The sequence below is a fragment of the Ananas comosus genome, linkage group 24, assembly GCF_001540865.1.
Source record: "Ananas comosus cultivar F153 linkage group 24, ASM154086v1, whole genome shotgun sequence".
NCBI classification, from domain to species: domain Eukaryota; kingdom Viridiplantae; phylum Streptophyta; class Magnoliopsida; order Poales; family Bromeliaceae; genus Ananas; species Ananas comosus.
This window is the reverse complement of record NC_033644.1, coordinates 5,054,248-5,077,793: the sequence shown is the minus strand read 5'-3', so window position 1 is coordinate 5,077,793 and position 23,546 is coordinate 5,054,248. Positions and strand designations below refer to the sequence as shown.

Here is a 23,546-nt window from a genome sequence, read left to right as displayed (position 1 = left end):
CCATGGGGAGTGTTGACTACCACGGGTCCATTAGGCACAACACGAGTCGGAACGTTACCACGTGTAAGTCCCTCGTTAATTGGGTAAATGAGACTCAACTTGTTGTACATCACCCATGGTTGATGCATATATAGTAGATGAACATATTAGTGGGTTACTACCTCGTGGCTCTTTTGATGCATTTCTAGAAAATGGACTTTATGTTAGTCATTATCGGTATTGACAACTTTAGTGGTAGTAAACCTACACTTATGTTGATTAGTATAGATGCATGGTAATTATAATGACAATAAAAAGTATAATTTACTCTTTGCGTCATTATAGTAAAGATGAACATGCATTTAAACCTGCATAAGTATATATCTGAACATGTGGCATTAGAACATAATAATTAACTTTATCAAGTAAAGGCATGACTTAGAAATGGATTGTTTAATTTATTTGTTATCCTTATGTATGCTTACATATTATATTATAGCATGCCTCAGTTGACCTAGTGGTGTATTTCGCCATTCTCGGCGGCTTACCTACTAAGAACTATTGTTTAATAGTTCTCACCCCCATTAGTTGTTTGTTTTTGTTTCAGAGCCTTCCGCAGCGAGAGAGGCTAGGGATCGTGGCAAGGGGTTAGCGTCTAGCTAGAGCCTCTGCGGTGTTTTCATAGTTGGACCCGTCGACATCTTTCTTTTTTATTATAGTTGAAAGATGTACTATGTATTTGTTTAGAGAGTTTATAGTTTACTTATGGATTCAGTTGTATACACTTATTATGTATCTTGTGGATGTTGATATTGTAGACTTTTTAGTAGAGTTATTTATTTGTTCTGATAGCTTTGTTAGGGATCTATTCTTGTTTCTTTCTTGTTTTATTAGACGCCTTATGTGCATCGAGGGGTGCTTGGTGTACATGGCGAGTCTGTGCACGCTTCGGGCAGGCTTTCGCTGGGGCCCGGGCGTGACAATGCCATTCGTCCCCTTTACCTCCTTGACCAAAAGTAGCGTCGCTTTAACCTGGTTGTCTTTATGTCATTTTTATATATAGTAATGGAACGAGAATGCATTTAAAGAACCATTTTTAAAAAACGACGAAGAGATGCGTCGCCGCCACCGCCACAACAATTGGAGATGAGGAATACGACAACCCCCCTCCATAGCCACCGCATCGCCTGCGTTTAGGGGTGGACGCCGTTCGTCGCCTTCACCTCCTTGTCCAAAAGTAGCATCGCCCTCTACATGGAAGTGCAAAAGATGCCATATGATCTATATTGTTTCGTTAATTGTTTGGAGAACACTGTATCTTGTTTGCAAATCCTGTCTTGTATGTTGTAAAGAACTATAAAATCGTACAATTTGATGCCAGATTAATGGAGATTACATTTTCTGTTTCAATTCTTCTTCTTATTCTTTTGGCTACTAAAATACTTTTTGAGACTTGTAATTTTACACTGCTTAACGACTCATTGCGCCATTTTCTTCAAACCATTGCATTACTTAGGAATATGTTACACCACCTCATCCTTTTTTTTTTACACTACTACCTTTGCGTAACTCCCTTATCCCTCCTCACTCTTACCTCCTCTCTCCTCCGCATGCAGACCCTAACGCCATGTATCTCGGCCACGCTTCTTCCACTAATCCTCTGCAAATGGGTACTTGAATAAACTCCACTACGCTTCCTTTGGTTTCGGACTTACTTTCAATAGTTAGTGATGACTTGCACTAATTAGAGGTGCATATTGCACAATTTTATATTGGGTTGCACTTTTCTGTTAGACTGTTTGGAACTGCCTTGCATTGTTATGGTGAATGTTACACTGTTATTATGACCGTGTTGCACTCTTACAGGTTTAGTTGAACTCTTTTATCCCGCGTTAGACTATTATTCGAGTTTTACAAACTTATTTGTACTATTAATTACATGTTATCATCGATTAGGGAGAGAATTTTACACTGTTAAACCACTCGTTGCAGTATTAATGTTAGGCAAATATTATACCATTAATAACGACTCGTTCCAGCCAGTGTTCCACTCGTTATGTTACACTGGTTGGAACTGCATTGCACTGTTACGGTGAGTGTTGCTCTATTAGTAGGAAGAGCTGTGCACTCTTACAAGCTTTCTTGCACTCTTTTACCCTGCGTTGCACTATTATTCGCATTTAACGTTGCACTATTATTATACGGCTGAAAGAAGAAAGTGAGCTTTTTAAAGAGATGTTACACTATACTGTTATCTTCTTTAATCGTTTAGGCGTTATGTTGCACCTCTCAAACACCGCCCTCGCCGCCGACGCTACTGCCCCGCTGTCGCTTCGCCTGCATTTGGAGAGAACGCCGTTCTTCGCCGTAGAAAAATTTTTGGACTTATTTGCACTATTAATTTTAGATTATATCACCAAATATAGAGAAAATTTTGACTAGTTGTGGACTCGTTGCACCATTTGCGTTAAAATATTGAACAGATTGCTGCATTTATTTTTATTTCTTGCATAAAATCGGAGAATGTTACACCACGTCGAGCATTTTGTTGAACTACTTTCTTCAAGCCTTTTGTTGAACTAGTACCTTCCGAGGGAGTAGGAGGTTGCCCTGGGGAGCGAGCAGATTGAAGGCGAGCGTCACTCATCGTTTTGGTGTAGATTGCACTGGAGCGAACCGAAGGATGCACTGTTAGAATGGTTGTTGCACCATTTCTCCTCGCGTTGCTCCGGGGCGTTGCACTATTACCCCTGTTGCGGGCCACGTAGTTCTTATCTTTTAGCTTCAGAGTATTTAAATTCTTAAAGCTGAACAGCAAACAGCGGAACTGGCGAATAACGGGGCGAATTTGGTCTGGGTTTCGAAAAAGAGCCGAGATTGCGTAAAGCGCAAGGGGCGCATTTAATACCCGCCTGGACCGTATGGTAGGGTATACGTATCTCAAAGAATACGCGAGCGGCGGATGTAGACGAAGGGTATTTTGGTCAGTTTACTAAAACTCCGGTCCGAATCTGCAAAATCGAAAAATGTGGCCCACATTTGCAAAAGCGCAAAACTAGTGAATTTTTTATGCAAATTGGCCATAAAAATTTGAAAAAATTATTTGGCCTATCAATTTTTTTTAAAAATTATTATTATTATTATTTTTAAAAAAAATACTGTTTTGTACATTTCTTGTGCCGGCTCAGACGGTCAATTAACTGCAGAGCGACGACCCCCATCTAAAATTAAAATTCCAGTGGCGCACCGCTCAGCCACTCCAGGTCTGATACGACGCTCTGCTCCTCCAATCCTGGCGCGGTTATCTAGTCAATCACTCACAGCAGTCGTCATCATCGAAGGCCAAAGAGAGGGGAGAGCGAGCGCAGAGAATGGCGGGGGCGATCACGCTGAGCAGCGGGTTCAGGATGCCGATCATCGGCCTTGGCGTGTGGCGGATGGAGGGCAAGTCCATCCGCGACCTCGTCCTCTCCGCCATCAATATCGGCTACCGCCACTTCGACTGTGCAGGTGCTTCTGCTTTTGCTTCCGCTTCCCCCAAATTAACCCTTTCCTTTTCCTGCGGATGATTTCCAATATCAGATCAGTGCACTTTCGCTGTCTCATGTGCTAGGTTGCTCGTATCAGTAAATGGATGATCACTTTTTATAAGATTTGTTTCATTTAGCTACTCATGCTCGGTCCAATAGTAAGTAAATCCTGCCGGATACCAGTTTGTCAGGATAACTATTTCGGGCATCACATTGTAAACGCTGCTTCGTTCGGATTATGGCAGTCTGGGAAAGGTCATATGCTATTATTAAGCCTAGCAACCCTTAAGCTTTGTCCTTGTTCCTGTCGTAATTGTCACCACTGTGGTATTCTCTGGGAAACTTGAAAATTGTACTGCTGTCGTCCCGCACTTTGGAAGGAGAGAATGCCAACCTTGTTATCAAAAACTTTGCCCTCTCTTATATAAACTCTTGCCGAGTACTATTGTGGATAATAAAATCGTAGTAGTTTCATTCACCTGTAAAATTGATAATCAGAAGCACAAACTGGGCCTAGTAGAAGGACAATAGTATTCCTTTCGATGATAATCTTTTTTATTGAACTTGTTAATTGCTGGCAAGATTCAAACTATCTAGCGGTTATTGAGACACTGTTAATGCGTAGCAAAATCGGTATTTGAAAGGCAGTAATATATATAATTTTAGTCCGACGGTGAAAGGTAGTTTAAACTAACCTCATGCCAGTCAAACTTGAGCTTTGTTTGAAGGATTATTCAGGTTAATTTTATGTCAAAATTTTCCTGAAAGAAAGTGGTTGGTAATCTGTTTTCCTTTCTTTCTGAGACTACTGGTTGTCTAAACTTCCCAGTAGTAAAATTCTAAAAACCCTTGGTAAAAAAAATTAAGACATTTTGTTGTACCTTTTCTTTCATCTTGGATCTTCTTGGTTACTTTGTTGGGCATTTCTGATAGCAGCTTTAAGACATAAAATTAAACATGCGAAAAAAGGACACTCTTTTGAATTTAATTCCACCAAGGATGATTCTTAATCGCACTATAATGGCACAGATTTTCATCTTATACTGTTGTAACTGGAGAAAGTCTGAAACTCCTTCAACAAATTTTTCAGCTGGTATAGGTGGTCGTGAAAGGACACTTGAAGTAAGAATAGCTTGTCGATGGTGTGTTCAACAAACAATACCTTATTACGCTTGACATATTTCTCAGAGCACTATATTTTGTGGGTTTCCAGATCGGAGCAGACTTCTTTTTTAGTAAGAAGAGTATGAGAGCATGCTCTCATATGTGTAGATGTGAGTATAGGATTGGCACTTTTACTTGCATACCAGTGTTGTGGTGACTTTTGAGTTTAAAAAAGGCCACTACTCACCATTATGAACCCACAAAAAAAAGGATCTTAGAGGAAAGTTTTGGAGAGAGACCCAATCTTCAACATTTTTTTTATGTTGTTGTTAATCCAAAAACTTGAAGCTAGAACCATATGATTGCAAAAAAACGAAGTTTACTGTCACAACAAGCAACAGGGAAACCCCGATTGTGATTGTCCACTATAGGAAGGATAAGATGGACGGTAAGTAAAAGAGATTTTGATCAGATTGTCGAGATTGGCTCTTGATGAAAACTATTGGTGCTTTTATAACTTATCTATATAGATTTTTAACTTTGAAGAATGGTTTAATTAATTTTCTGTGATAGATGTAACAAACACTTGTTTGTTGTTTTACTATTCTATTTTTTCCTCTTTCAGTGGACTTGTATTGTTATTCAAATGTAATGGTTTTGCTTGAGTTGTGAATTGAAGAGTAACAATATGCGAACATTTTCAACTGTGATTTTATTTCTTCTCTACCTAAATACTCAACTATTTGCAGCCGACTACCAGAATGAATCAGAAGTTGGTGAAGCTCTTGCAGAGGCATTTCAGACGGGTCTGGTGAAAAGGGAAGACCTTTTCATCACCACAAAGGTAAGTATCCGATGCCCTTAAGTCGCTTTTAGTGTTTTTGTTTTTTGTTTTTCGTTTTTTTTTTTCCTATTCTCTTTGTAATCTTTGCATGCCACTGCATGGCTGCTCGATTCATCATTTGGATAATTTGATTTCTTCATATAATGAAAGCTTTGGAATTCGGATCATGGGCATGTTTCGGAGGCCTGTCAGGACAGCTTGAAGAAACTCCAACTAGACTATCTTGATCTGTACCTTGTTCACTTTCCTATAGCAACCAGGCATACTGGTGTGACCCTCCTCTTATCTTACTAGCAATAGGCTATGTACTCAAATCACGATTAGCATTGGTAGTTTTATCTTCTTTTGCATACCCATTTAGGGGTTGGGACGACTGGTAGTGCCCTTGATGAAGATGGTGTGCTGGACATAGACACTAACATTTCACTCGAGACTACGTGGCATGCAATGGAAGATCTTGTTTCCAAAGGATTGGTTCGCAGCATTGGAATAAGGTAAAATGACATATTTTATACATCTTTATTCCCATTCATTCTTTTAGTATAGTTAACATTCCCAACCCCATCCTCCCCCCACCCCAAAGAAAGGGGTGAAAGAAAAGGGTGAAAAAAAGAAGGGTATTGTGTACCAATTAGTACTAGTAAAGGAGCCGGCTGCATAGCCGGCTTACCATTACTCACATATTTCCTTTAAGTTTGTAACTGTAAGCTCATTCCACGATTAAATTAGTAGGGATGACCAACCTGATCTCTTTGAAATTTATACCAAAACAAATTATTAGGCGTGTTAAATTAGTTTAATTGATAGTATTTAACTAATAATTAGATCAAGCAGTATTTACAAGTCGGGTTTGGATTCAATCAAATTTCAAAGTCAAATAAAACGTCTGAGTTGAACAACTGAACCATTTTTGTTGAAGAAGTTAATTTATATTATCAACCCCAACCACAAATTATTGGCTCGCTTATGTTCAATAAATCCAGTTAAGCTTGATAAATTCAGCTGATAAAGTTAAGCAAGAAATCATGGTTATTGTAATGGTTGTGAATGCTTAGTTGTATCCTTGCTGCATCAATTATAATTCTAATTGTGATTAACTAATAGCGTAGATTGGAATCTCATTATCCAATAGCAATGGATGTTGTCCAGGTTTACTGTGCTTATCTGGCTTACCTAGTATATATTTTTTTTTATGAAATTTATATTTTATTTATAATTGAAATCTGACAGGAGTTAACTGATAAATGACACAAAGATGAAAGGAGCTTTCTATTGACTTTGATTATAGAGCGGGCTACATGGACAAATGTACTTTAGCAAAACAAACTGAAGATTGAAGACTCTAAAGATGTTTTCCAATTTTGGAGAGGTCCAAGTAGTCTGCTCAATTTACAATTTAGTTCTTATATCAATTTCTTGGACATTTGTTGATCACCGGATTCTATTAGATTATACACGGTTTAGGTCTCTATATTTTATGCACAACAAACACGATTGGATTGATTGAAGGCGATCCATAATTCAGATTCCTTCAAACTTGTTTAAATCACGATTAGATCCGAGCCAAATCAATTTGGTTTATTAGGCTAAGCAGAACTAATTGGGTTCATGTTGAATCCGAATCATAGTCAATGGCCTCGTTTGTTGATTGGGTCTAGATCCAACTCAAATTGTTGGCCTATCTCAATAACCATTACTTTATTTTGAGCCGAATATTTATGACTACATGGGTTAATGGGTGTTGAGTTTTGATTCCATCCATCCCAAGACCCATTTTGCCTATTTCCCATCATCTTCATCTCCTTCAATCACCAAATCACCTTTTGGTATTTGCATATGTTTTATTTTTTTTTTCTTTTTTTTTTTTTTCGTGCCTGTGGTGTTGGATGTACCCCCCCGCACCCCAACTTTTTTTTGGAGGAGGGAGAAGAGACCATGGCTTCCCCTCCAAGCTTTTCTTTTTCTTTGATGTGAGTTGGCGCGATACAGCTTTTAAGGATAAGATGGCAAAATGCGAGCAAGGAGAAGCTGCTGAGTTCCTCCTTTGGCTGGTCTTGTCCACTACGTCATTTGGGTAGAAGCTTCCCAAGGTGATGTGCAACATCCCTTGTCGCCACTGGAAAGGCAAAATAGTGTTCACCTTGTCGAAGTCCCAATAGTGATCTATCTAGCTAGAAGTAAAAGAATGACTCAAATCCAAGCACACCTTTTTCACCAAGTGTAGAAGCTGAAATGTGAGCTTTCTACATGCCCAAGACTGCTCAACCACTGTAGATGACAAAAAGGGACATATAAAGCTTTAGAAGAACAAGCTAAAACAGCTAGAATTATGGATTTCATTAACTTCTTCAAGAGAACCGAACACCATATATAGAAAACCAAAACCATCAAAATAAAAGTTTCAACCAAGGATTGCCCATATCTGCCATGCCAACAATGTGCTGGCACGTGGTGTGTCAGCACGTGGCATGGGCTTGTGCCGCTAGGCACCGAGCAGTGTTAGGGATGCTGCTTAGCAAGGATTTAAGTGCTATCGGTATGGGCCGTATGCCCATACCGAATCGTGTTGACAAGATATCGGCATGGTACAGCCCCTATGCCAATGACACGGCTCAAAAACCTGTTTTCTTTGAAACTAGCAAGTAATTATCTCAATAAAGTTTAAAAGATTTATTAAAGATACATAATAAGCAATAGGAATATATATTAGTACGAAAGAAAATAAATATTTCATACCATTATGTGTCAGCACAAAGGTATTCTTTGTAATCGGCACACATCGGCACAGTATGTATCGTGTCATATAGTGTTAGCAAGTTTTTGGCATAATCTTGTACCACGACACTTAAATCCTTGCAGCCTAAGTATCGCCCTTTGCTGGTCCTTGCCAGTTCAACAGCGTGTTGCTTAGATTGCCCTGCGCTGGTCCGTGCTAGTGCAATCTATTTAGCTATTTTTTCTACTCTTGGGGTTCGCAAGACATGTTTTGATGGTCAAAAAAATCTCCAAATGATGTCTGTAGGCATTTCTAGGAGCAAAGACCACTTTTGGTCCTTTTCGGTTTGTGTACTCATGAAGCTTTGCAGTTTCAGAGAAGAGAGAAATCTCCTCTTTCTTTCTCCCTTATTCCCTCAAGAAATCCTTAAGAAACAAGAGGATTTTCTTCTTGAAGAAGTTCCAAGCTAAAACTTTTAGCATTGAGCTTGTTCTTAATACGATCTAGGAAAAAAAAAAAAGGATTTTCTTTATTTTTTTTTGACTTTTTTATTATTCTTATTTTTTATTTTTATATTCCGAAAATCAGAGTAATAACTAAAAAGTTTTGAAATGTTGAGATTCTAAATGATCTCTTAGATCTACTATCATTTGAAGCTAATACTATGTTTTATTGCATAATGTTTTTTTTTAAGGGAAAACTTCAAAAAACCCCCTTGTGGTTTTAATTTTTTTCACTTTAGTACCCTGTGGTTTAAAATGTATCAAGTTAGTACCTTGTGGTTTCTCACTTTATCACTTTAGTACCTTGTGGTTTAAAGTGTATCAAGTTAGTACCCTGTGGTTTTGCATTTTATCACTTTAGTACTCTGTGGTTTTGATTTTGTATCAAATTAGTACCCTGTGATTTTTTAAACTATAGGGTACTAAAGTGATAAAGTGTGAAACCACAGGGTACTAAAGTGATAAAGTACAAAACCACAGGGTACTAATTTGATACACTTTAAACCACAGGGTACTAAAATGAAAAAGTTTGAAACCACAGAGGGGGTTTTTGAAGTTTTCCCTTTTTTTAATTTAATTTATTTTTTTGGTTATTTTTATTACTTTAATTTTTGAAGTAATAAAAGAATATGGATAGAAATGTTGAGATAGTAGTAGATTTTTTAGATTTGTCAACATTTGAAGCCAATAATGTGTTCTATTTCATAAACCATAATGTATTTTTTTTTCAAACTTATAATTTTTTTCATTATTTTGTTTATTTTTAAAATTGAAAAATTAAAATAATTAAATAAATTATTAGAAACTAGTGTAGTTACCGGCGCGATGCGGCGGGCAGGTATTATCAAAATATTAAATTTTTAATCAAACCTAACACCTTAAAAAGAAACTACCAAATAATCTCAAGAAAATACTATAAAATGAGTTAAAAATAGATGAAAAAATAGACAATAAAAAGAGAAAAAAAAGGATCAAGGAATTCTCACTTCATATTGGTTTCTAGAGGGCAAGGATCGCCATTGCTTCCGTCGCCGCCTCGATCTCTACTGCCATTGCCCACGCCTCCACCGCCGCCGCCATTTTGGTCTCCACCGCCATCACATTTACCGCCTCCGCCACCGTTATGACCACCCCACTGAAACATCTTGTAGGGTTTCTAAAAAACTGTACAAAGAAAGAGAGTAGGTGGGGTTGTGAAAGTTAGGTGAAAACGGATAGTAGAGAAGAGAAAAAGACGTGTAGGTTGGGGGGAGAAAAAAAGAGGGGCTGGGGGGAGGTGAAGTGGCGGAGGTTGAGAAGATGAGAAGACACCAAAAGTTAGGAGTTAAAAAAAAAGAAGAAAATTGATGCCACACCTCTTACTAAATGAGAAGAGAAAAAGACACCAAAGTTAGGAGTTAAAGAACAAAAAAAAGGCGCCATCACATTTACCGCCTTCGTTATCGTTATGACCACGCCACTGAAACATCTTGTACGGTTGGGAGTTAGGGGAAAATGAATGGTAGAGAAAAGGAAAAGACGTGTAGGCTAGGGGGAGAAAAAAAAGATGGGTTGGGGGGAGGTGAAGTGACAGACGTTGAGAAGATGAGAAGACACCAAAAGTTAGGAGTTAACAAAAAAAATTGATGCCACACCTCTTGCTAAATGAGAAGAGAAAAAGACACAAAAGTTAGGAGTTAAAAAAAAGAAAAAAAAGGGTCTAACATCTCTTGCCAAATGAAGAAGGTTGTGCCACCTCAGCCAAAAATATTAGGGATTAATATTTGTTTATAAATGTTGATATATAAGATTACTAGTAGATCTCTTAAATTTACTAACATTTTAAGCCAGTAATGTGTTTTATATCATAATGTATTTTTTTTTTTAAATTTTCTTACTTTTTTTTCGTTATTATTTTTATTTTCAACTCATGTTGGATGCAATTCAAATTGATCCGGTTAAACCAAATTCGCAAATTAAAATAGGATTAGAATGAGAGAGAGACACCTCCAAAAGATAAGGATGAAACAGATTTATGTAAATCTTTTCTAAACCATATAATAACAATTTAATTATTTCTAAATTATTTGAGTTTTATCACATTATAACAATTCTTTTTCTATCCTTATACGAAATGAGGGAGGGTTTCTTCTATCCAAGGAGATGTGGACCCTTGAAAGAAAAGGGACCTCTCTCTCTCTCTCGCATTGATTGTTCGGGGTGAGGGGAGGGGAAGGAAATCTTTTCCCTTTTTACACATCATTATCTAGACCGAAAAAAGAGGAAAAAAAGATTTGCTTCCGTGTGTTCACTAGTATGCATATAGCATCATTGATCCTCCCCCGCATCTCGAAACCACACCGCTGACACTATTATCCCACTGTGTGTGCGCCGACGTCTTTCCCATGTGTGTTGATCTTCCCGCATAAGCTAATCCTATGCACTCACCAATAGACGCGTGTGTTTGCCGATCCTCCATGTACGTCAATCTCGTCCACTCATTGACACCGACTGATACACGGGCCATTGCCGACCTTTCTACACTTATCGATCCCATGCGTGTAATGTCGCACATGCCATTGTCAATCCTTTCGCATTTGTCAATCCCAATGTTGTTTAATATGTCGATCATGTGCGCTCGCCAATGCCGCTTGACTAACCTCCGCCCTGTTATCGATCCTTTCGCAAGCACAAATCTCGAGTGCGTGCCGATGCTGCTCAGCCAATACACATCATGTTGCTGATCCTCCAGCATGCCCCGATCTTGTGTGCGTGCCAATGTCGCTTTGCCATCTAGTCGGCGAACCTCACATCAACCTTTTCGGAGGGAGAAGAAAGGAGGGCCGGTGAACCTCCGTTTGTTAGGACCTCTCTACTTGATCCCTATTCACTGGTTAACGAGATTTGTCGCCATGTTGCCGCCTTCTCGCCTTCTCACCATCTACTCGGCAAATCTTGTGTAAGGGCCTTCAAAGGGGGAGGGGAGGAGACCCAATGGCCTTCCGTTTCTTCAAACCATTCTATTTCATCGTAAGGCCTCAACGAACGAGATTTGCTACCGCCAAATGCTGCTGTATTACTGTCATATGATGCGGATGCATTGCTGCTTCACCGCTAATGCTACTGTAGCTTCTGTTGCCACTGCTGCTCCTTGTTGCTGCTGCTGTTTCTAATGCTCCTACTGTTGCGGCTTTTGTTTACTCCCCTCATTGCGGTTACTACTGTTGCAACCACTGTTGTTGCAGCCGTTGCTAATGCTGTTGTTGCTATCGCCGCCTATGTAGTTGCCGCAACTGCTGCTTCTACAGTTATTGCTGCTACTTATATGGTTGTGGCTGTAGCTGCATGTCATGAACAAAGTATTTTCCGCTGACTTCTCCTTTACAATCGCCCAAACTCCGAAGGAGAGTTTTGTCGAAGATTTTGCTAGGCATTCTAGAAGCATCTATGCGGGTTTCAAGAATTATAGCACGAATGCAGAAGAGTCAAGAGTCCCTTAGAGATTTTAAGTGTAGTCTCTTGGGAGCTCGTAGCTTCCCTCTTTGCTTTGTAGTCTTGCACTACTTGGCGTCTTTTCATTCGTAGCTTGGATGGTAAGTGGCCTATATATAGTTGTGGCTTCTATCCCTATTCAGGAAATCAATTGTAATCTCTACTCTTAATCAATACACAACATTCCTCAAACTCTCTTTTGTACTTAGTCTGAGGGCGAGAAGGTTCCGACTTAGTGAGCAGAGAGGTAGGCTAGCTCACTTTGCGAAGGAAGGCAAGCGCAGCACGGGCTAAACAAGCGATTTCGCTTAAGTTTGTGACAGTTGGTATTGGAGTGAGTTCGAAGCTGGGAAGCCATGTCTACATCAGATGCTGCCATCGTCGACATTGTACCTGAACCTAGGGTATCCAAGCGCGGCAAGGGCAAAGAGCCGTGGACCCTTGCAAAGGAGTCCGCTTAGCTCGACCGCGTGGGCTTGTTGGAGGATTCTGCTGCGAGAGCGGAGGAGCACTACTCCATCCCTTCCCAACATGTGGGGATGATGGAGGAGAGGCTGCATGCCATGGAGGACAACGTCGCGACTGCCATGACAACTTTCTGTCAATAGCTCGAGCAGTTCTGCAGTGACCTCGCCTATCGCGAGGATGAGCGGAAGGTGCTAGTGGAGGATCTTGTCACCAGGGTCGGCGATGTCACGCCCCGCCCCGAAACCACTACCTATTTGGCGCGATTCGGCCGCGGCGACAGACCGCCGAACGGACAGCTCCTCCCCTGCCCGCCCAAGGCTCAACCACAGGAATGTGTACAAGAATTTACCCAGGACTTTAAATTCTAAAGCTACACATTCAACACGGTCACGAACAGTGCCGACGACAAGAAGAGCAAGAAGTCCACAAGATATACGAGTGAAATAAAGAGAGTACTTTACTAACTATTACAATAGTTACATTCATTACATCATTTTTCATCCAGAATACATAGCTCTCCAAATCCTCACCTACAATGCATCTCTCTCTATACATAGGTGACTAATGCAAAAAGGAAAGCTACTATACTACCACGGTCTCACTGGTCGGGCGCGACGCCCTTGCCGCGGTCCTCTCTCTGCAGCCCTGAACCTACCACTGGAAATAGAGTGGGTNGGTCCCTCCCTGCCAGGGACCGGTTGCATCACGCAACCCCGCTACATCCAGCCAGGGAAACCGGTCTCTCACCTGCAGAGACCGGTCCCCGAGAGCAGCATCAGCCCAATGATGCCATTTGCCTCATTTGCTCTCGCGGACTCAACTCCAAGGCACTTTTTGTGCTTTGGACATTCCCAACTCCCACAAAGGGTATACTCTCGACAATTAGTCGATCCTGGATGGAATGCAATCCTTATATTTCGAGAATTCACTTCCTTACATCGAGGTCGAGGACCTCAAAGTGCGGGTGACTATTCTTGAGAAAGCGGGGGCTTGCAGCGTCGAAATGCGAAAGGAGCACACCCCAAAGGTCCGCGTCCCTGAACCCAACACTTAAAGCGCACGCGAGATGAGAAGAAAATTGACAATTTCCTTTGGCACATAGAGTGCTATCTCAAGGCATTGCAATTGGAGGATGAGGAGGATAAGGTCCAAATCGCAGCCATGTACCTCTCTGACGATGCCATGTTGTGGTGGCGTTAGTGGTCGGCGGAGGCCGAGCAGGGTCGCTGCCAACTTGAGACCTGGGAGACTTCGTGCGAGAACTCAAGGCACAGTTCTATCCCGATTATGTCGTATATCTTGCGCGAGAGGCAACTTCGACGGCTCTAACATCATGGGGCACTCAAGGAACATGTCCAAGAATACTCAAAACTAATGTTGGCGATCTCCAACATCGCCGATGGGGATTAGTTATTCTTTTTCCGGATGGTCTTCAACCCTGGGCGAACAAGAAGCTCATGGGGCGAAATGTGAAGGACCTGAACTTTGTGATCGCTTTAGCAGAGAAATTGGAACCGAGGACGATCAAGGTGAACCACCGAAGGTGGGCGAGGCCAAAGATGGGGGAGGGCACCACGATCCAAGGACGCGAAGGGGCATAAGCATAACTATGACGTGAGGAGGCATAAGGAGAATCCTGCCCCACCGCCTGCAAAGATCTCGTGCTCTATTTGCAGTGAGAAATATTGGACGCGAGACTGCCCAAATAGGAGCAGCAAGAAAGGAAAGCAAGTAGCTGCGGTCCAAGCCTAGAAGGGCGAGGATGTGGAAGAGCTGCGGAGGATGGGCGCGCTAAGGCTCGTCAACCCAATTCGTGGACAGCCAAGCGGTGACAAGCTCTGCAAGAGGGAGCTAATGTTCGTCGATGGGGAGGACCACACGGGCGATGATCGACACCGGCATGATGCACAATTTCATCGCAGAGGCGGAGGCCAAGCGGTTGGGCCTCACGCTCGAGAAGGATGCGAGCTATATCAAGGCGGTCAACTCCGAGGCGCGTCCAATCGCAAAAGTTGCCAAAGGCGTGGAGATAGCCATCGGCCCGTGGAGGGGCATGGCCAATTTCATTGTTGGGCCGCTCGACGACTTCGGAGTGATCCTCGGGATGGACTTCCTAGTTTCGTCGAAAGCAACGTCTATGCCATACTTGTGGGTGTTGAGCTTCCTGGATGAGTCAGCGCCTTGCATGGTTTCGATGTGTTGGGGCGAGCCGATGAAGGACTAAACTTTTACGACCTTACAGCTTTATGAGGAGGTGAAGTGTGGGAAGGCTGAGGACCTCAAGGAGGACCTGAGCGAAGGCGAGGCTGTCAAGTCTCAAGTGGTGTTGGAGCAGGCAGCGTCAAGCATAAGTGCAAGTCATTCTGTCAAGCATGAGCCCGATAGGACTCGAGGGCATCCTGCGGCTTGGCGGCATGCGCGTGGCATGTCGTGGAGGATGGGCACATTTGGCGGATTCTCCGCGCAATGAGCTCGCTAGTGCTCATGCTGAGAGAGGCAAGGCACTAGGCGCTGGTGCGGGGGCAAATGCAAACTGCGATAGCAAGGCTCAGGGCCATTCGGGCGCGAAGGCACAGCGGACTAAGCGGAAAGCTACGCGGACCGGGAGCAGCTCGACTAGCGACGAGGCGTTTGCGCGTTAGGTAGGGGAGGTTGTCACGGACAAAGTAGTTTTCACCGACTTCTCCTTTGCAATCACCCAAACTCCGAAAGAGAGTTATGTCAGAGGTTTTGCTAGGACATTCTAGAAGCATCTATGCGGGTTTCAAGACTTATGGCGCGGATGCCGAAGGGTGAAGAGTCCCTTAGAGTTTCTAGGAGGGCAATAGGTGTAGTCTCTCGGGAGCTCGTAGCCTCCCTCTTTGCCTTATAGTTTTGCACCACTTGGCGTCTTTTCATTCGTAGCTTGGGTGGCGAGTGGCCTATATATAGTTGTGGCCTCCACCCCCACTCCTCAGGAAATCAGTTGTAATCTCTACTCTTAATCAATACGAACAAAAGGTGACAAAGGCTATAGAACTTCAGCCAATTTAGTCAAGTCCCTTATATATATTAAGAATAACAAACAAGTATTCATAGTGAAAGGTCCAAAATTGCATGAACCAAAATTTCATGGACTACTCTCACATGCCTCTCGTACACTTCAATAGAAAGAATATATAGAGTAATAAAAAATTATTTTGTAAATTTCCTTGCACAATATAGGCAGGCTGTAAACATCAAATTTGTGCATTTCCAACAACCCTCCACCATTACATCTTATAAAAGCAACCGAGTTGTCATATATGCTACCTCTGAGCTACCTTTCACTAGCAGCATCATCATTGAGGTGCATTTTATATATCACAACACATTGATGCTATCACCCTCCATCTGATTGGCTTTTTAGACACTCATAGGAATCATGCCCCAACTTACAGCAATCACAGTAATCAATGTTATTGCAGCATTTTTTGGATCAGTATACAGCAGCGGTGGCAGTTAATGTTATTTGGATCATTTAATTTATTTCGAGTGCAGCCTAACTTAGCCTAGAATCAAGCCTGAAATCAAGCCTGAGCCTAGCCCAAAAAGGTTAGTTCAATTGTCAACTCTAGTTTTGATGCAACATTCCTAATTACGACATTAGTTGCCCATACAAGACATCAGAATATATATCTTATTGTGCCTTTCTTCTTTCCTATCTAATGTTCAATTAGTACTTCAGCCATGAGTTTTAAGTTACCTCCTGCGAGAACAATAAATTAAATAGAAACTTCTGTCCTCCTAACAAGTGAACCTAACCTTGTTGTGCATGCCAACGACAAGTCAGCAGGTCATAAATTGATACTAAATAGTCTTACTGGCTAGTGATATTAAAGTTCAATTCATTTGACAAAAATTTATCTGTGAAAGTCTGTGCCCCGGTGCATCAAATGGAGACATTCACCTCTACTTTTTACCTTCACACCATTGGCTGAAGCCTCCGGAAGACCTTGACTTCTCTGCAATTCGCCTCCACCTGGTCGAATTCAAATTTTGAGGCCTCCACTATCAACTTCACCACTAGCTGTTAAACATTAGCACTAACTTATTTTTTTGCCTTTTGGTTATGTTAGGGTCAATAAGGGTATTTGTCGAAACCCATTTTGTTTTAGCCTTTTGGGTCATTTCTCATTCAAGTTAGAAGTTGCTCACATTAGGTCAAGGAAATCATGTTTAAGTGGGTCTAATGGGTCAAGTATAGGATCAAAGAGAGAGAGCGAGTCTTTTCTTCTTCCTTGGTGGTGTCTCTCTCAAGAGCAAGAGAGTGTGAAAGAACCACAGGCATGTAGGCTTTTACTAGGTTTTAGGTGGGTAACTTCTTACCTATCCCTTTGCCTCTCTCGTGAAACTTCCATGGTAAAGGGTTTAGTTGAAGCCAAGGATTGCCCAGCCACTGGTTCGGTCCATGCTGCTATGCTAGCAGAACGGGCTGAGCTAATGTTCAGCACGGCCCCCCTGCCAGTAGTACGCAAGTGGCACGCTAGCACTACCTTTTTCTAGTTTTTGGGTAATTTTAGCCTTTTAGTATGTTGTAAGGTTTATAATGCATATAAACTTGATCCAAATTATATTTCTTATCCAGTCCAAGTTGAATACAGTCATATACAACTAATGAAAATACATAAAAGCTTATATAAGACTAACAATTAACAACAATATAAAATTACAGATACTTCCAGGTGCCAATATCATAACTCTAAAAGCCGTAAACTTTTATCTTCCATTTATAGTAGTACATTGAGTGGGATCATATTAGTAATTGTCATCATTAATTACTAGATGATCCCTCGACTGTATAAGCATTACTGATACTAGTAAAAGCTCATTCTGTGCTGGTACATCTCGTAATAAAGAATAGCGAATTGGATTGCGATGTACGTATACTACTGTGACCTGCACTGGCACAAGAACAGTGGTGACACCATATTGGTTTGGCTGGAAGGCAACAAAAGCACCATATAGGTTACGCTAAAAGTCTGAAACACATACTAACTTGTCATGTGTAAGTTAGTCCTCGCTTGCTTATTCTAGCATCACTCAATGATTTTGATGTAATTTGTGGCTCGCTTTGGGCCCACTTTCTTTATTTCTTCCTGCGGAGTCCTCAACAAGTAATAAACAAGTTCCATTTAAAGTATGTGAAAGATTGGGTAAAGCCGTAAAAGCCCCCTCTAGGGTTTCCATTGAATATGTTGGCATTCGGTCAAACCTAATTGGGTGCGCCGATGATCGGGCTCGATTCGATAGTTATTATTTTGTCTAATTGGACTAGATTTAATCTCGATTTTAATTTGAAAAGCTAATTAGAGATATATTATAGCCATATTAGGATAGCAATCATAAACGGATTCGGCCTAATCTTCTACCTACCTATTGTGTGTTGAGATCCCTTATAAATATACAGGTGATTCTCTCTTAAAAAAACATAACAAGAAAAAATAGAAAAATGCCCAGAAATTCGTGAGAAATTTGCGCGCCGCCCTGTGAGAGAGAGAAACCACATCTTTCATTAACATATTGCCTCTAAGGGGTCTTGAACGGTGGATTATAGATCTACCTCATTCGTAGCTTGATCTACCACGGGTTTGGAGCGTTAGAAGACCTTTGTGGATGATCCGAGGACACGTGAATCAATCTCTACAATTCAGGACTTATCCCGTACTGGCGTGAGTCGCTTATGTAAAAGGTATGAACAAAATCTTTCGCTGCGTTCTACAGAATATATAATGAATACAATACAAAAAAAAACCTTAATAGTACAAATTGTGTTAAACTAGACCCTATACCATAGTTAATTCGGATTCGGCAAAAATTCGGTACGGATAAAATTCGGATAAAATTCGTTTTTTAATTTTTAAATTCGTTGAAAAATACGGCTAAAAAACGGATTCGCCAATTATTCGAATACATGATTTATACGGATTTTATACGTTCACCAATTAAAAATTCGGGATCAAAAATTCGGCTATTAAATTAAATTTTTTTCTCTCAAGATTTATGCTATTAGCATAAATACTCATATTTTTTAAGAATATAAGAATAAAAAGCTACAAAATTAAGCTAATTAAATAAAAAAATATATCAAACTATATTATGCCTAAATAAATAAATAATTAAGCAAATAAGAGATTAAAATAGTTCATAAGAGATTAAATTTTTTTGATTGAGTAAATTTTTTTTTTTNCCGCGGCTCGGTGCGAGAGCCAGCGCTGGCTCTCGCGTGCGCACGCGAGAGCGGGCGCGTGAGCAGCGCGCGGATGGGCCCGGGCTCGGGCCCGAGGGCCGTTTTTTTGGCCAAATTATTCGCGAATCGCGAATAATTCGCGAATAATTATTTTTCCCCAAAAATTCGCCTTTTTTTCCGACTTTTGAAAAATACGAATACGGCCGTTTAATTCGGTTTTCCAAAAATTCGCGAATAATTCGCAAATTTACTAACTATGCCCTATGCAAGTACAATACAACTGGCAATAGCGCTAATCACATAAGTACATAAATGATTAGATTCTAACATCCACCCGCAATCTGAGCATCTCAAGGCTGAATGTGAAGATTGATATGAAGCGCAGTAAAGCGAGCAGTAGACAAAGGTTTTGTAAAAATATCAGCCAACTATTTATCAAAAGGAATGTGAATTAAAGATAGATCAACCAGTTGTACTTTCGCATAAAAATAATGGTCTAGTTCTATTTGCTTTGTCCGTGCATGCAATATCGGATTGACTGCAATGTATGTTGTACTGAGATTGCCGTAATAGATAGTGAGAGGGTGACATAGTGACACACCAAGATCCTGAAGCAGGCGATAGATCCAAACGCTCTTAGCAAGAGTGAATGAAACACTACGATACTCAGCTTCAGAACTAGAACGAGAGATTGTCAATTGTTTCTCAGCAAACCACGAAATTAGATTGGAACCAAGAAAAACACAGAAACCAGAAGTCGAACGTCCAGTGTCAGGACAGCCAACCCAATCAGCATCAGAGTAGCCGATAAGATAGGGAGAAGTACAATGTGAAAAATAAAAGGCATAATTCATTGTCCCTCTAATATAACGTAGAATGCGTTTAACAACCTGAAGGTGAGGGTCCCGAGGTGCTTGTAGAAACAGAGCAACCAGATTCACAGCATATGAGATACATGGTCTAGTGAAGGTAAGGTATTGGAGTGCAGCAACAATCTGACGGTAGGTATGGAGATCCTTAAGTAGGCTCTCATGAGAAGACAGCTGAGTCATAGATGATAGAGAAGTAGAAACAGACTTGCTAGAAAACATATCATGTCGCTCAAATAGCTGTTGAGCATATTTTTGTTGTGTCAGTCGAAGACCATAAGCTGTAGTAGTTACTTCCACTCCCAGAAAAAAAAAAAATTAAGAGGTCCCCTAATCTTTCATAGCAAATTTTGTTTGGAGAGTGAACATTAAGAAGTTCAGCATAGACTATAGAGGACGAGCTGCCTGTGACGATGATATCATCAACATAGAAAAAAAGAACAAGAATTCCTTCCTTATTATGGAAGGTAAATATAGAAGGATAAGCCGAACTCCTAGTAAATCCTAACTCAGATAAAACAAATGTGAAACATTGAAACCAAGCCCAGGGTGCCTGTTTGTCATTAGATGTTTAGAATGGATTTTGTATTCGGCCTTCAAGTCATTATTTTGGGATAAAATAAATTTCCTTTTAGGTGAAATATGCTATCTTATTAAATCATGAATACCAAGACTTTTCAAGGAGCACAAGTGTAGCTTCTACCTTCCAATCACATAAAAATCTTCATACGAAATAAGTTATCACCGGATAGCTTATTCCAATGTCCGAACAACTTATTCTTTGCAACACTTTTTGAACAGGAAAGGCGAAGATAAAATAGTTAAATCTTAAGTTGCTTGCTTCTTCATAATACTAGAATATTGTTACTTGAGTAATTTAACTACAAACAGTTTCCTCGTCTCTTTTTCCTCTGATAAGGAGTGCTTTTGTGCAGCAACTATGACATCTTTCTTACTAGAGACTGCATAGCTTACTCCAAAATAAAGCCTGCGGTGAATCAAATCGAGACACATCCTTACTTCCAGCGTGATTCACTTGTCAAATTCTGCCAAAAGCATGGGATTTGTGTTACTGCGCACACTCCTCTGGGCGGTGCAGCTGCCAATGCTGAATGGTTTGGTTCCATCTCATGTCTTGAAGATCCAGTGATCAAGGTAACAATATCCTCCCTTTCTCTACTTGAATTAATAGTCCCAGGTGTCTCCAATCTTTTAAGTAGGTTTCAGCTTGGTCCACAACCTTTAACTGCTGCATTTGGGTCCCTATTTCTGCATTTCATGGCAACCCTATCCTTTCCAGCTACTGTCAGGGACCCGGTTGTTACAATTGAAATGTTGGGGACTGAGGTTCAATTTACCCTTCAATTTTTTTGGATTTTCTTTCACTCTACCACCTTCATCATTGTCATCAAATTGACCTTCTTTCCCATCGTATGATCAGACTTTGGCAGAGAAATATAACAAGACAGTAGCTCAGCTTGTTCTCCAGTGGGGTGTCCAGAGAAACACTGCTGTTATCCCAAAGAGCTCGAAAGTTGAGAGGTTACGCGAGAACTTCCAAATTTTCAATTTCACTATATCGGATGAGGACATGGAAAAGATCAAAACTATCGATCGCAAGTGTCGTACTAATCAGCCAGCGAAGTTCTGGGGCATAGACCTTTATGCTTAGACTCGACGATTTGAGTGATTCTAATAGCTGGGGAAGTTATATTTTAATTGGCTCTTAGGTGACTAAAATGCTTCCCTCGATCCTTATTCCCCAAGTATTTCCATTCTTGATAGATTGCAGAAATGTTGTATCACAGTCGGTTCGATTCTGGTGGCTTCATAAGTTCACACGGCTACATTTTTTGTAATAATTTCTATATCACATATTTGGACCCTTATATTTGATGATTGGAACTATTAATCGTGATCTATGATATTTGAAATTCTAGGAACTAGATTTTTTTTTTTTTTTTTCAATATCATTTACATAATGATATAGCAGTTGCAAAATTAGAAATGTTTAACATTCTATATGAGGATTTTTTGTCTTAATATAGTTATTCTTTTATAAGATGGAGATCTGCAATTAGGATCTTAATTTTAAAAATCTGTCTATTTTGTGGTGACTGGGTAAACTGGAGAACAATTTTGAACGGTATGAAATTTAGGCCTTGTTTGGCATTTTTTATGTTATTCTTTTATTATTTTTAAACTAGTTTTCTATAATTTAGTAGACAGATAAATGGCTGTTTTGTTGTCATGATTAGACATCTTGCAATCCCCTCTGGCCTAGTAATGGATGACAACTTTGAGAAATTTTGGATGTAGAAAAAAACTTAGCTTTCAACTTTTGTTCCTTTGTTGCTAAACAAATACTCGCGAGGACTCTTTTAAGTAATCTATGATTTTCTATTACATTATCTCATGGAGAAATTTTATTTTAAAAAAAATGAAAAACGGATGATGTGAAACGAGGTCGTTAGTTGTTATAAGTTTTAACGCTTCTGATAACTTCTAACAGCGACGATGGTTCATTCAGCGCAAAAATCATTGAAGGTGAGATCAGCATGAAGTGCTTGGTGTTACTAATAGCTAGTGACAAACCTTCGCTACGCTGCGGATATATCTATAAAATTTTAGGAACCAAATTTTTAAATATAGGAGTATAAGATGCATACAATACTCTAAAAGTATGTAGAAAAGAAAGTAACTACTAATATGAACAATTTCTATGTAATATACACATCCCACGGTCTAAAAGAAGAAGGAAATTTCACTATGTACTATAAAAAAGAGATTGATAAAAAGATATTCTTTAGAAACCGTCTCTTCAAATAAGAGTGACGTCAAATATACATGATGAATATTGATGATTTCGCGGGGCAAATATATATTATAAATATTGCTAAAAGCGGGCATATTACATATAATTTTTCATTGATTGTCTTTTTAGCCTCCATCAATATTTATAAATATTGGTAAGAGTTGACATATTATTTATAATTCTTCATTATTTGTCTTTATAGTCTTCACCGGCATTTTTGGAACTACAAATAAAATGATTGCATATTAGTATTTTTACATATAAATAGAAAAACAAGTTATTTAAATAAAAAAATCAATTTATATTAAATATCACCTAGGGCGGTGTCTTTTGGCATGTGGGACTTCATATAACTTACCAGATGATTGTGTGGAACTGTCAATAAAAACCATTTAATAAATTTTTTATATGTAAACGACATATAAAAATATAAAACTTAAAAGCTAATAAAGTTGTGTCACCTGGCAAAAGTTCCTGGAGTTGGAGAAATTTCTCCCAACAATTCTGTGCAGGCCTGTTTCTTGTTGGGAGATGAGTGGAGTTGGTCCTCATATTTTGTAAATAAATTTTTCTTATTCTTTCCTTTTCCTCTTGGATTGTTGTTAATGTAAAAATTTTTAAAACTTTAAAAGAAGCATCGGGTACAACTTGGAAAATAGGAGGGAGAGCAAATTTATCTTTGTACATTGTTGTGGCTAAATTTTGCACCGGAATATAAATAAGATCTTGTATCAACCTTCTAAATATAGTAAAATTGACTGTGCCACTTTCGCCCTCAACAATGGTGTTTAGTTTATACTTATTTTTGCAACATACATAATAAAAAAAAGATTACTATAAATCTATAAAATAATTGGTCGTCCACTTAAAATATTCAAAGGCTATAAAAGTATTTACCGTGGAATAGGATATCCATACAATACACTATTTGGCACTCCTAAAAGCCTCGTGGCGTGTTGAGAGTAATTGTTACGCCTCGGGGTCCCTTTTTGATTTAAAAGTAAAGCGGAAGTGCCCAAATTTTTTTTTTTGAAAACCT

The 23,546-nt window shown here is 39.9% G+C and overlaps 1 protein-coding gene across 1 annotated transcript; it reads left to right on the top strand.

The window, feature by feature from the left end:
- Window positions 3,186-21,635, top strand: LOC109728763 (NADP-dependent D-sorbitol-6-phosphate dehydrogenase-like). The gene is made up of 6 exons (XM_020259286.1): window positions 3,186-3,489; window positions 5,363-5,457; window positions 5,608-5,725; window positions 5,819-5,951; window positions 20,628-20,847; window positions 21,134-21,635. Exons 1-6 carry the CDS (start codon window positions 3,351-3,353, stop codon window positions 21,362-21,364), a joined length of 936 nt encoding a protein of 311 aa, XP_020114875.1. The 5' UTR covers window positions 3,186-3,350; the 3' UTR covers window positions 21,365-21,635.

Excerpts from the sequence above, each read along its gene's own strand:
- LOC109728763 (XM_020259286.1), top strand. The coding sequence starts at position 3,351 with ATGGCGGGGGCGATCACGCTGAGCAGCGGGTTCAGGATGCCGATCATC. Across the intron at positions 5,458-5,607 it reads ACCTTTTCATCACCACAAAG|CTTTGGAATTCGGATCATGG; the intron begins GTAAGTATCCGA and ends ATATAATGAAAG. Across the intron at positions 5,726-5,818 it reads TATAGCAACCAGGCATACTG|GGGTTGGGACGACTGGTAGT; the intron begins GTGTGACCCTCC and ends ATACCCATTTAG.